We start from the raw sequence: 14,000 nt of genomic DNA, 5'->3' as shown, positions 1-14,000 counted from the left end.
ATATATATTTAATAGCATGGCAAAAGAGAAAAAACATGAACCAGAAGATAGAGCAAGAGAAAATATCTAGATTAAAGTACAGAGAGAGAAAAAGATAGAAAACATAGGAAAGAATATTTTTTTAAACCCTATAGAACACAGTGAAAATATGTAGTAATATATGTATAACTGGAGTACCAGGAGAGAAAAGAAAGGATGGGATAATAGCAATATTTGAAAAGACAATAGACAATAATTTTCAAAACTGATGAAAGGTATCAACCCCAAACTGAGGAAGCTCTACATATACTAACGGAAACATCAAAGAAAACCACATCTAGGTACATCATAGTAACACTGTTGAAAATTAAAGAATGAGAAGAAGCAAAAAAAAAAAATTAAAAAGAAGCAGTCAGAGGTTAAAAAAAAGACACATTACCTTCAAAAGAGTAGTAATAAAAAATGTCAACTTATTTATCAATAGAGATAATGAAAGACTAAGGTAAGATAATGGAATTAAATACTTAAAGTGCTGAAAAGAAAATAAACCACCTATCTAGAATTCTATACCCATTGAAAATATCCTTCAAAAATAAAGGCAAAACAAAGACATTACCAAACAAAAACTGAAAAAAAAATTATTGTAATATACCTGCTAAAGAAATACTAAAGAAAGTTCTTCAGGCAAAAGGAAAATATAAATGCAATAATTATTCCGACTAAAACAAAAAATTATCAGACTGGATTTTTTAAAATCCACATATATGCTGGTTATAAGAGATAAGCTTTAAATATATACTAGATCATAAAGAAATCTCAACAAATATCAAAGGATTGAAATCATATATTTCAAACAGAATATATTATGACTAAAGTGGAAATAAGCTAGAAATCAAAAACAAACAGATAACCAGAAAAATAGCCCAAATGCTGTGAATTAGTCGATACATGTCTAAATAGCCCACAGGTCAAAAGAATGAATCACAATGGGAATTAGAAAATATTTAAACTAAATTATATGATTATATAATTTATTAACTTCTGGGATACAAAGCATTACTTAGAGGGAAATTTGTAGCCTTAAAAGATATTAATTAAAAAAGAAGAAGGCTGAGGTGGGTAGAAGGTGGGAGAAATGGGTAAACTGGTTTTGTTTTGTTTTGCTTTATTTTAATTTAAATAAATTATAATAATTATTTTTTTAAAGGGTGAAGGATCTTGATAAACCGCACAGACTTTTGGTTGGCACCTTTAAATGTAAAGCTACAGAATGGATGAAAGTAAAAAGATGGAGAAAAAGATATACCATGAAAACACTAATCAAAGGAAAGCTGAAGTAGCTATACCTAAATAGACATTAAGGCAATAAGCATTATTAGAGATGAAGAGAGATTTCATAATGATAGAAAAGACTATCCGACAGGAAGCTATAAGAATTCTATATGTGTATGCATCAAATAACATAGTCACAAAATGTGTAAGCAAAGTAGGCCCAGCTTATCTATGGTCACAAAGGGAGTTAATACACTATATCTGTTTAGCTTGCCTTGCACTACCAGTGCCTAAGTGCCTGGCACATATTAGGCACACAGTAAACGACTTAAAAAGCCAGTATTGGGCTTCCCTGGTGGTGCAGTGGTTGAGAGTCCGCCTGCCGATGCAGGGGACGTGGGTTCATGCCCCGGTCTGGGAGGATCCCACATGCCACAGAGCGGCTGGGCCGTGAGCCGTGGCCACTGGGCCTGCGCGTCCGGAGCCTGTGCTCCGCAACGGGAGGGGCCGCAGCAGTGAGAGGCCCGCGTACCGCAAAAAAAAAAAAAAAAAAAAAAAAGCCAGTATTACAAACCAGGATGCCTAATACTTCTTATACCCACCCCTGCAGAAATTCTCCAAGAAAATTACTAGTGTTTAAAACATACACAACACACACAAACAAAAATGCAATTACCTAACTAGAACAGGATGGTGCTTACAGGCATGATGGGCTTTGGACTCAGAAACACCTAGGTTCATATCCCCGCTCACTTCCTGGCTAGGCAACCTTGGGAGTGATAACCTCTATGAGTCTGTATTCCCTCATCTGTAAATTGAGGAATAATAATACCTCCTTGCAGGTTTTTTCAAGTATGAAATAGAATAATATATGAAAATGCCTCGTATAGTATCAGGCACTAAGTAAACTCTCAATTAATGGTAGTACTCAATATTAATAATTATATGTAAGAAATATTGAAAATAATCCTGAAATAGCAGTCACAAAGCCCCCTAAAAATTAGAATCAGAAATGCCCAAAGAAGAAAAGGAGGAAGAATAAGAGGAAGAGGAAGGAGAAGAAGAACAAGAAGAAGGAGGACGAGGTGGCTGAGAATCAATAATTGAAGATAAAATAGAAATAAATAATAAAATAAAATAGAAAATAATAGCAAATTAAACTCAAAGAAAGCAGAATGAAAGAAAGAATAAAAGTAAGAGTGGGAATCAATTAATTAGAAAACAAACTTACAAAGCCAAAAGTTAGCTCTTTGAAGAAAGCATATAATTCATAGAACACAAATTACCAGTATCGGGAATGGAAACAGAGACATCCCTGCAGATCTTACAGACTTTAAAGGGACAATAAGAGGATATTCATAATTCACAAGGACACATGTACCCCAATGTTCATTGCAGCACTATTTACAATAGCCAGGACATGGAAACAACCTAAATGTCCAAAGACAGATGAATGGATAAAGAAGATGTGGTACATATAAACAATGGAATATTACTCAGCCATAAAAAGGAATGAAATTGGGTCATTTGTAGAGATGTGGATGGACCTAGAGTCTGTCATACAGACTGAAGTAAGCCAGAAAGAGAAAAACAAATATCGTATATTAACACATACATGTGGCATCTAGAAAAATGGTACAGATGAACCTATTTGCAGGGCAGGAATAGAGACCTAGACATAGAGAATGGACATTTGGACACAGGGTGGGAAGGAGAAGGTGGGACAAGTTGGGAGATTAGGGTTGACATATATACACTACCATGTGTAAAATAGATAGCTAGTGGGAACCTGCTATATAGCACAGGGAGCTGAGCTCGGTGCTCTGTGACAACATGGATGGGTGGGATGGGGTGGGGAGTGTAAGGGAGGTCCAAGAGCGAGGGGAGATAGGTATACATATAGCTGATTCACTTCATTGTATAGCAGAAACTAACACAACATTGTAAAGCAATTTTATTCCAATAAAAAAAATTGTGTATAATTACACAATTTTATATCAGTAAAGTTAAAATATAAATTAAGTGGTTAAATTCCTTTGAAAAATACAACTTGCCAAAACTGACACAAGAAGAAATAGAAAATTTTAATTAAAAAAATTTTTTTAATTGAATCCACAATTTAAAACCTTTTAACTCAATGCTCAGAAGCCTTCTCCAGAAAATTCTCCCAAATATTTAAGGAAGAAATAAGACCAATCTCACACTAACTCTTCAAGACCATAAAAAAAAAGAGGGACCACTTCTAGCATATCCTGGACACCAAAATCTGACAAGGCTGTTGTTACAAGAAAGGAAATTTGCCAGCCAATCTCCCTCATGAATTTATATACAAAACCCTACACAAAATATTAGTAAGTCAAATCAAACAATATATACAAAGATAATGCGTCATAGCCAAGGGTGGTTCATTCCAGAAATGTAAGGTTGGTTTAACATTCAAAAAACAATCAGTGTAGGGATCACCAAGGTCTATTGTGAAAGAATAAAAGCAAAGGACTTAGGATAGGGTTAAAAAAAATTGCACCAGAGGAGCCTTGTGGGAACTGATTCACCACCATACCTCTGGCTTCGATGCATCTCTTGCACCATATCAGGCTGACCCTTGAGAAGAAGTAATAAGGGCTAAAGAACCACCCCCCCGCAAAGCCTCCTGGTGTGTGCACTCTGGGCTGCTTTCTCCCTGGTGGAGTGACTATCATCACCTCTCCTACTTCACAGCCTCGCTCAGAGAGCCCAAGGAGCCACTCGGGACTGGACGGTTCTCCGAAAACCATCATCTGGGCACAGCACACTCACCTGAGGGCTGGGGGCTGGCTCCCCTGCCGTTTGAACACTCTTTCCAGCCTCTCCTGGGTCGTCGGGGCATTCCCACTGGACAAGGAGAAATTCAAGGCGGTCCTGTCGGCCTCTAGGCCGTTGTCCACGGCTGGGCTGTCCTCTGAAAGGTCTCTCCACCGGCCGCTCCCGCTCTGGGAAAGCCCTTTGCCTGGCAGGTGAAGAGGGCTGCTGGGCGAGGCTCTCCACTTTTCCAAAGTCAGCTGGCTGAGCAGGTCCAGGGTGCTCCTGGGGGTGGAGGTGGTGCTGGAAGCCGGGCCCTCCTGTGGGACAGGCGGGGGACAGGCTGGGGTGTGAGCAGACAGCTCGGGCACTTGTAGGCTCCCCTCCTCGTGGGGTTGGGTCGTGCTGCTCAAGGCCAGGAACTGCCTCAGCGAGCGTTTGCGGAGGGAATCCTGAAAAGAGCAAGGACAAAAGCAGCGGTGAGGATCCCCTTGGAGGGAGATGAGAAAATAACCCACGTCAAGCATTTACCCATGATCTTCCCTCCCCCAGGAATGTCTTTCCCATCCTCAACTCCTTCTCTTAAAATCCTACCCACCCTTTGAGGAGACACGCAGGGGCTACCACTTCTGTAACGCTTTCACAGAACCCCACCCACATAAATCCCAGGAGCATGCCTCGGCCTCCCCCATCCCCTTACAGAGAGCTCCAGGGTCACACCTGTGTTCTAATTCCTGTGCCACCCCCTGCCAGCCGTGTGCTCTGTGGCAAGTCATTGAACTTCTTTGTCCCTCACTTCCCCACCTGCAATAGAACCTGTCCACAACCCGCTATCAATAATTCCTAAATCCCAAAGCCCCTAAAAAATGAACATTTCTTTTGGAATCCCATGGCAAATTCTTTTTCATTCTTATGAGGTAGGTTGCTTGCATTCTTGGGTTTTTTTTGTTGTTTCTTTTGGGTTTTTTGGCCACGTGGCTTGCGGGATCTTAGTTCCCAGACCAGGGATTGAACCCGGGCCCTCAGCAGTGAAAGCACAGAGTCCTAACCATTGGACCGCCAGGGAATTCCATTGCGGTCCTTTTTTAAGTGTGAATACTCAGATGTTTTGCTGCAGAAATGTTTTGTTTATGGGATGCTACTCCAAACCCTACTGCGGGCATTCTTTGGTATGTGGTTTATGCATTGTATTTCCTTTCTGAAGTTTAAAAACAAAATCTAAATTCCAAAACACATTTGCTCAAAGGTTTTGGATGAGGGATTGGGGACCTGCAGTGCCAATCTCCCACAAGACCATGGTGAGGACTAAAGGAGAGACCCAGACCCATGTAAGGCACCAACACAGAGCCAAACCCTGCACAGCAGCCAGCAAATATTACTTACTACTATGCATCTTTGCCCCCGTCCCCACTTACATATGGCCTTAACCTTTCCTGCCAGTAGACCAGGTGATGGAGGCCATTCTTCCTTCAACTCTGGTGTCCCCAGAGCTCCCAGCCCAGTGACCTATACATAGTAAGCAATGCTTACTTTTTGAAATGAAGGAATTTCAGAGGAGTCAACAGAAATGTCCTCTCTCACTATCAATCATTAACCAATGAAATGAGAACTCATGTTGTTACCAATCTGAGGTAGAGGGGTAGGGGACAAAAATACACCTGCTGGGCTCTTCCTGGGTTTAAAATTCTGGACCTCCCAGCATTTCCAGAAATAATCCTGAGCCAAATTGTAAAGCCTGTGCCGGAAAAAGAACAGCTAATTCTGCCATATTCCCACCCGGTGGAAATTACTAGGCACTAAACCTCCTCCGAAAGCCACCCAGGGCATCCCTTGCCACAGAACAAGGAAAACATTAGTCAACATTCCCAAAGAGACCCAAACTTCCGGCCAAGGTCAGGGAACCCAGCCTCTTACTCATTCTTCAAAAGTGCAGAGCTGATCCATATGCCATACCTAATGATGTCATACCTAGCAACCTTGCTCTTTTCTCTTGAGCAACCAATAAGTATGGCCAAGGTACTCAAAGGCCCACAGAACACCTTCCAGAATACCTGGGGAAATTCTACCTCTATGTTCTTCACGGGATTCAGATACCCCAGGGGAAAAGAACACCTCCGAGAACAATCACTTCTCCTTTGGGGAGAAGTTTGCAGCAATCTGTCAGCAGTAAAGCAGGTACAAGCCATCTTCCTTACACCTCAGTTATGAAGGGGTCTGAACTGCACAGACTTGATGATTAGAAAGTCATGATAGGACAGGACCCTAGTGTTCATCTGGTCTACCAGTTCCCAAAGCGCAGTTCACCGACCTTACAGGTCTAACCCCAAACCCTTTCAGGGAGCTCAAAATTATTTTCATAATAATAATACAACATGATTTGCCTTTTTCACTGTGTCCACATTTGTACTGATGGCATAAAGCACTGGTGGGAAAAACTGTTGGCTGGCCCTTAGCACGAATCAAGGCAGCAGCACCAAACTTTACCAGTACTCGAGGTATTAACACCACTTGCAATAAAAGTAAATAAGTGAAATGCCAATTTCACTTAAGAATGTCCATGCTGAAGCATAAAAAATATTAATTGTGTTCAATCTTGACCCTATGTTATACATCTCTTTAATAGTCTGTGTGACAAAATGCGAGGTATATATAAACATTCTGCGGGATGCAGAGGATGAGGTTGTCACCAGGAGAAGCACTCATGCAGCCATCTGAGTTGTGAGCTAAACTTGCTATTTTTTTCATGGAACAACTGACAGATGAACTATGGTTATTCAGTACTTGAATACTGAGTATTGAGTATTTGGCAGGCATTTTCTTGAAAATAAACTGAGCCTGTCACGTCAAGGAAAATAAATGATACACTGTTGCCGTGATAAAATACAAGTCATCAGGTAAAAATTAGAATCTGAGGACACTTGTGTTTGCCATTGTGAACTGGAGGGCTTCTCAAAAACTTTCTGATAAGTTGAGTAGTGACATCAACAAATGCAATTTTTATGTGTTTTTTTTTTTGTATATTGAAATGTGTCAATGTTCAGAAGATCCATATAACTTAGTAAACCGATAATTTCCACATGATCCAATGCATCATGTTACTAAACCATGCAGTGGTAAAAGAGTCATTCAAAGTTCAAGACAAACCAGTGGAAACTGATATGTAGAAAAAGTTCATTGGGATGGTTTCAGATTCCACATTAAGAAACAACTTGTCTAAACCCTCAGAATGGGAGAAAATATTTGCAAACGAATCAACGGACAAAGGATTAATCTCCAAAATATATAAACAGCTCAAGCAGCTCAATATTAAAAAAACAAACAACCCAATCAAAAAATGGGCAGAAGACCTAAATAGACATTTCTCCAAAGAAGACATACAGATGGCCAAGAAGCACATGAAAAGCTGCTCAACATCACTAATTATTAGAGAAATGCAAATCAAAACTACAATGAGGTATCACTTCACGCCGGTCAGAATGGGCATCATCAGAAAATCTACAAACAACAAATGCTGGAGAGGGTGTGGAGAAAAGGGAACCAACCTTCTTGCACTGTTGGTGGGAATGTAAATTGATACAGCCACTATGGAGAACAGTATGTTTTAAGCAACAGTATGGCTCCTTAAAAAACTAAAAATAGAATTACCATATGACCCAGCAATCCTACTGCTGGGCATATACCCAGAGAAAACCATAATTCAAAAAGACACATGCACCCCAATGTTCACTGCAGCACTATTTACAATAGCCAGGTCACGGAAGCAACCTAAATGCCCATCGACAGACGAATGGATAAAGAAGATATGGTACATATATACAGTGGAATATTACTCAGCCATAAAAAGGAATGAAATTGGGTCATTTGTAGAGAGGGAGATGGACCTAGAGACTGTCATACAGAGTGAAGTAAGTCAGAAAGAGAAAAACAAATATCGTATATTAACGCGTATATGTGGAACCTAGAAAAATGGTACGGATGAACCGGTTTGCAGGGCAGAAATAGAGACACAGATGTAGGGAACAAACATATGGACACCAAGGGGGGAAAGTAGCGGGGGGGTGGGGGTGGGATGTATTGGGAGATTGGGATTGACATATATACACTAATATGTATAAAATAGATAACTAATAAGAACCTGCTGTATAAAAAATAAATTTTAAAAAAAAGAAAAAGAAAACCAGATATCTCAAGTTAAGGAATTTAGTACTTTTCTATATATGGGAAGATGCAAAAGTTAGGGCTCACTGAAATCATTCCTTTGATGCGCACCTCAGCTCTCTGGGGTCAGCATCCTGTGCTTTCACATCCTGAGTCTCCTCAGGGTGCACTATGCGGGGGTTGGTGGTGGCTGCAGTGTCTGATGGTCGGCATCCTATTTCTACCCTGAGTTCCCTCAGGGCTCACCATCAGGCCACTGTAGTGTGATGGCTTGATGGCTGCCGCATCCTTTGCTTACTGAAATGGCAGGCAACATTTTTTTCCATTGATAAGGTGCGTATTCAAGGAATGGTTTAAATGAACTCCGATTCTGCATCTTCCTGTACAAAGAAAAGTGCTAACTTCATTAACTTGAGATGTCTGTTTTTCTCTTTTTTTTCCTTTCTTTCTTTTTTTTTTTTGGCCACGCCACACAGCATGTGGGATCTTAGTTCCCCAACCACGGATCGAACCCACACCCCCTTCAATGGAAGCCTGGACTCGTGACCACTGGACCACGAGGGAAGTCCCTGTTTTTCTTTAATTAACAGTGACCTTTTGATTGTTCCTACTAGCTGGTTTCTTGCAAAAACTCCTGTATATCCTGGCTCCTCCCTTACCTCTTCAGAGCAGTCCCTCAGCATTATCTGAGAGGCTGTCTTCCAGGCTTAAGTCCTCAGAAAGTCCGTCAAATAAAACGTAATTCTCAACTTGTCTAGGTTTGGTGTAATATTAAAAAATACCCCTAGTTTTCTGAAAAGACTATTAAAATACTTTTCCCTTTCCCAACTGCATGACCATCACTGAGCCATGAAATTCCAGATCTCGAAGGGATCTTAGACACCTGGTCTAACAAACTAGACCATGGCCAAGAGGAACAAAGATCTTGTCCGAAAATCTCACAGGACGTAGGCTGAGGCAGGGAGAAGGTCCACTGCTTGCTGCCTTGATTCCAGATGAATTGGGAGAGCAGTGCTGGCATCTGCAGCCACACCCACACGTAAACATGCCACACATGAGGGTGGAGGTGACCAGTGTGGACACAGATGACCTATTTTTGGTTGGCTGAGGCTCCCTGATTTGACTGATACTCTACTTTGAGTTTGGCATTTGACCTTCCTTTGTTTTTCTGTTTCTCTTCTGTTTTACAAACCCCTTTGACATTCATTCTCTCCTTTGGTTTAGTCTCCCACCTGATGGGACCCTACCACGGCCCCTCCTTAAGGGAGACTATAAAACATCGGTGTTAAGTTTTTAGAATTTTTTTAAAACAAAACAAAGCTATAAGGATTGGGATTTCTTTTTCCCTTTTCACTACCATGTGTTAAAAAAAAAAAAAAAAAATATGTCCTTTAGACTGGGATGGGTCCCCCCACGCCTGAATGGCAAAGATGAAGCTGGGTTCTCACCCTGCAAAGGAATCCACCTGGTAACCACCTGGTTGACCAGATAGTTAAACCGAAGGCAGGGGAGGTGATGAGGCCTACCCATGGCTCCAGAGACCTGACAGTAGAGCCAGGGAGGAAACAGAGGCCAGTGTTCTTCCCATCTACCACGCAGATCCTCCCTTCTTGAGCTGTCTCGTGGGGTACCCCCAAATAAAGCCAGGCAGCCCCTTAAGCCCTGTTCGGTCCTCACTTTCCATGCTCATAATAATAGTAAGAGCACCAAGCCCACCTGTGGGGAGCTGGCGATGGGCCCGGCCATCATGCCTCGGACAATCAGGCCAGATTTTGGTCTGATCTTCTCTCCCATCCTCTTCGTGTCCAAGGAAGGCTCTGATGACTGAAGCTTGTCCATCTTCTCCCAAGCAGGAGCCACGGGAGGGCTTTCACCTGGGACAGTCTGCAAGGCCTTACTTTTGTGGGAGGCCCTTTTGGATGATGCAAAATTACCAAGTACATCCCCATTAAGATGGTCGTGTCTGCGAAAAAGGGATATTTCCATTAAAACAGATTCCCCAAAAGGAATCACTAGCAATGATGATAAATTCCACATTCCACATGCACCCATAGCAAGCCCATTCACAAATCTGTGATGACTTCTAACCGGACTGTGCTTTATCAATAAAGGCAAGGAAAAGAAAATACTTTTGTATCAGGGCGAGTCTGGCCTACAAAATGAGACCTGAAACAAGAAACAAAATCAGAGTCGATGACTGATGATAGGATCCCTTGAATCTTCAATACGAAGAGCAGCCTTGTTTCTCCCAGACCCCAGTGATTAAGGAAAACTGTAGCCCTTCAATACAATAGTCCCCCCCTCCCGTTATGGTATATATAGGGTTCGGTGCTATCCATGGTTCCAGGCATCCACTGGGGATCTTGGAATGTATCCCCCATGGATAAGGGGGGACAATGGTATAGTGATGAGAGGGGTGGAGCCCAGTTACTGCACACCATTGAGGGTGGTGGATAGAGACCTTTGGAAAACCTGGCGTTCCCAGTTAAGGTTTAGTAAAGTTAGGCATGCCAACGGCTTCTTTTCTTGGGTTGCTTGGCATTGAAAGAGAGGAAGAGTAAGAAAGAAAGAGGGTGTGTGTGTGTGTGTGTGTGTGTGTGTGTTTAAGAGAGGGAGAGAGAACAAAAGAGGGTAAGAGACTGAGAGCAAAAGCAAGGAGTGAGGAAGAACAAGAATGAGAAAGAGACAGAGCAAGAGACCCAGGGAAAGAGGAATCCCACCTGTGGACACTGAGAGCCCAGAACCCCTCCGACACAGGCTGGGCAATGCTCTACCGAACTCTGGCATAAAGAGGCATCGACATCAACTCTGTGCCAAGCTGCTTACCACGCACTGGGTCATGCGTGACAGAAGTGGTCATGTGTGCTATGATTGGGACATGCCAAGCAGAGGAAGGATCCGGAACCAAACCCAGAGAAATCTAGAAGGGCTTCCAGAGAAGGCAGAACCTGAGTCTGAAAGAATGAGTAGGCAGCAGGTAACCAGGAGAAGGCCCCAGGCACCAGCACAGAGTCCTGTAAAAGCAGGACATGCTCAGGTGAGCTGGTTGGTGGCGGGGGGCCGGGACACCTGCTGATGTGGAAAAGGCTTTGCAAGTTCTCCTAAGGAATCTGGACTTTATCCTAAAAGTTACAGGGGGCGTCTGAAGGCCTTTCAGCAGGGAAGAGCATGGCCAGGCTTGTTTTGTGGAAATCTCACTCTATCTTAGGTCAAGGGTGGATTTGAGAAGATGACCAGGGGCCTGGAGATGAGAGAAAGAGACCCTGGGAGATAGCCAGGGAAAGAGGTGAGAGTGTGAATGGAGGCCGCTGTTGCAAGACAGAGAAAGTGGGGAAAGAGTCTAGCAGCATTAAGGACACAAAAGGATGCAAAAATGATAGACAGGGCTTCCCTGTTGGCGCAGTGGTTGAGCGTCTGCCTGCCGATGCAGGGGACGCAGGTTCGTGCCCCAGTCCGGGAGGATCCCACATGCCACGGAGCGGCTGGGCCCATGAGCCATGGCCGCTGAGCCTGCGCGTCTGGAGCCTGTGCTCCGCAACGGGAGAGGCCACAACAGTGAGAGGCCCGCGTACCACAAAAAAAAAAAAAAAAAAAAAAGATAGACAAGGAGGAGTCAAGGATAACACCGAAGTTTCTAGCTTGGGTAACTGGGTGGAACTCAGAAGCTTCAACCTCTGCATTGCTGGCTTTTTATCGGCTCAGAAGAATTTAATTTCCCAGCCAGGCAGTGTCTTTGAAGGAGGAACCATCTTTTTCATACCACCCTCATTTCCTTTCACATCTTAAGCCTTGAGTTAATTTTTTGGTGGTCCCCATCTTTTAGCAGCTTGACACCCAGACCTTAAGCTTTGGCTACCCTCAGGAAAGGAAATGTTTTTCAACAGAGCTGGAAGAAAACACCCTTTCCCAGGAAGTTAGACTCACTATTGGTGATGACATGCAGTGTGTTAAGGTTGTAACTTAACATAACTGCTCTCCAGCACTGATCGTTTTGTAATGTATAAAATATCGAATCACTATGCTGTGTAACAGGAATTAACATAGTGCCGTAGGCCACTTATACTTCAAAAACAAACAAACAAACAAAATAGAAAAAGAGCTCAGACTTGTGGTTATAAGAAGCAGGGGGTAGGTGGAGGGGGAATTGGATGAAGGTGGTCAAAGGTGTAAACTCCCACTTATAAGATAAATAAGCACTAGGGATGTGATGTCCCACATGATCAATATAATGAACATTGCTGTATGTTATACATGAGAGCTGTTAAGAGAGGAAATCCTAAGAGTTTTCATCACAAGGGAAAATATTTTTTTCTTTTTCTTTTCTTTTGTATCTATATGAGATGATAGATGTTCACCAAACCTACTGTAGTTATCATTTCATGGCATATATAAATCATATCATTATGTTGTACAACTTAAACTTATACAGTGCTGTATGTCAATTCTATACCAATAAAACTGGAAGAAAAAAAATAACTGTTTTCCAAATAATAGAGGTACAATCAAGAATGCCAGTTCATTTTCTTCCCGAGTTCCAAAAGGCCTTATTTTTCAGATTTCTCCATCGCTCCAGTGTTTAGTGGCCTTTTAGAATTCTCTACTCCTGTTTTTAAGAAAATGCAAAGGGGAAGTAAAACGGTGGCGGCGGTGGCTCTGGCAGCTCGGGACCGAGTGCAAGGTGACTGGGAGGTAACAGAATCACCGTGATTCTTCAGAGGCTCTTCAGGTTGACCTCTGTCATTCAGTCTGCAGTCTCGGTCTCTTTGAGGAGGAACATCGGTTTTACAGCAGTGGCATTTAATAAGGAACTTGATCCTGTACAGAAACTCTTCTTGGACAAGATTAGAGAATATAGAACTAAGCGACAGTAAGTGGGTAGATAATCAACCATGGTGACATCTGGAGGACCTGTTGATGCTGGCCCAGAGTATCAGCAAGACCTACACAGGGAGCTTTTTAAGTTTAAGCAAATGTATGGTAAAGCAGACATGAATACGTTCCCTAACTTCACATTTGAAGATCCCAAGTTTGAAGTCGTCGAGAAACCACAGTCCTGAAGAAATAATGTAAAATTTATCTGGTAATTTGTCCTAGATTAATTGTACAACTGATGAGAAGTAACAGAATCAACATACATTTCACAACTGTCATATGTTCTTTTAATTCTGATTTCAAATAAATTATTTGATGGTGTTGGGTGTAAAAAAAAAAAAAAAAAAAGAAAATGCAAAGGAAGCCCCCGAACCTTATGAATCATGGAATTTAAATTAAACATTTTGCATAATAAGTATCCTCCATCACAAAGTGGTCCATTCTCATGGCTTCCAGAGGAAAAGAACAGTGCTCCATGACAGGGATTCTGAAAATGCAGAGGATGGGAGGCTGAGTGATGGCCTCCTGAAGATGTTCACAACCTAGTCCCTGGAACCTGTGAATATGTTACCTTACATGGCAAAAGAAAGGGACGTTGCAGACATGATTATGTTAAGAATCTTGAGATGGTACATTATCCTAGATTGACTGTGTGGGCCCAATGCAATCACGGGGGTCCTTATTAGAGGGAGACAGGAGGATGAGAGTCAGTAGTAGGAGATGTGACACAGAAGCAGGGGTTGTAGTGATGTGATTTGAAGATGGAGGAAGCAGCCAGCCACAAGCCCAGGAATACAGGCGGCCTCTAGAACTTGAAGAATGAAAGGAAACAGATTCTCCCCTCAAAGCCTCTGGAAAGAACCAGCCCTACTGACACCTTGCCATTAGCCCAGTAAGACCAATTTTGGACTTCTGACCTCAGAACTGTAAAATAAATAAAT

The 14,000-nt window shown here is 42.2% G+C and overlaps 2 protein-coding genes across 2 annotated transcripts in view; one reads left to right on the top strand and one right to left on the bottom strand.

Moving 5' to 3' along the window:
- The window catches only part of MINDY4 (MINDY lysine 48 deubiquitinase 4), a 153,327-nt gene that overhangs the window by 90,365 nt on the left and 48,962 nt on the right, over positions 1-14,000 (bottom strand). Inside the window, exons 4-5 of the mRNA XM_079711487.1 lie at positions 9,904-10,150; positions 4,048-4,481 (exon numbers count right to left, since the gene is read on the bottom strand). Of these exons, the coding sequence (XP_079567613.1) occupies positions 4,048-4,481; positions 9,904-10,150 (681 nt within the window). The remainder of the gene's footprint in view (positions 1-4,047; positions 4,482-9,903; positions 10,151-14,000) is intronic.
- On the top strand, positions 12,870-13,389 carry LOC307057930 (ATP synthase-coupling factor 6, mitochondrial-like; the record flags this gene model as incomplete). The annotated part of the gene is given in 3 exon segments (XM_079711235.1): positions 12,870-13,055; positions 13,059-13,067; positions 13,071-13,389. Coding segments are annotated over 3 exon segments (369 nt in total), but the record flags the coding sequence as incomplete, so codon positions are not given.

Source organism: Hyperoodon ampullatus, assembly GCF_949752795.1.
Source record: "Hyperoodon ampullatus genome assembly, chromosome: 9".
Lineage (NCBI taxonomy): Eukaryota > Metazoa > Chordata > Mammalia > Artiodactyla > Ziphiidae > Hyperoodon > Hyperoodon ampullatus.
This window is presented reverse-complemented; position numbering and strand designations above follow the sequence as displayed.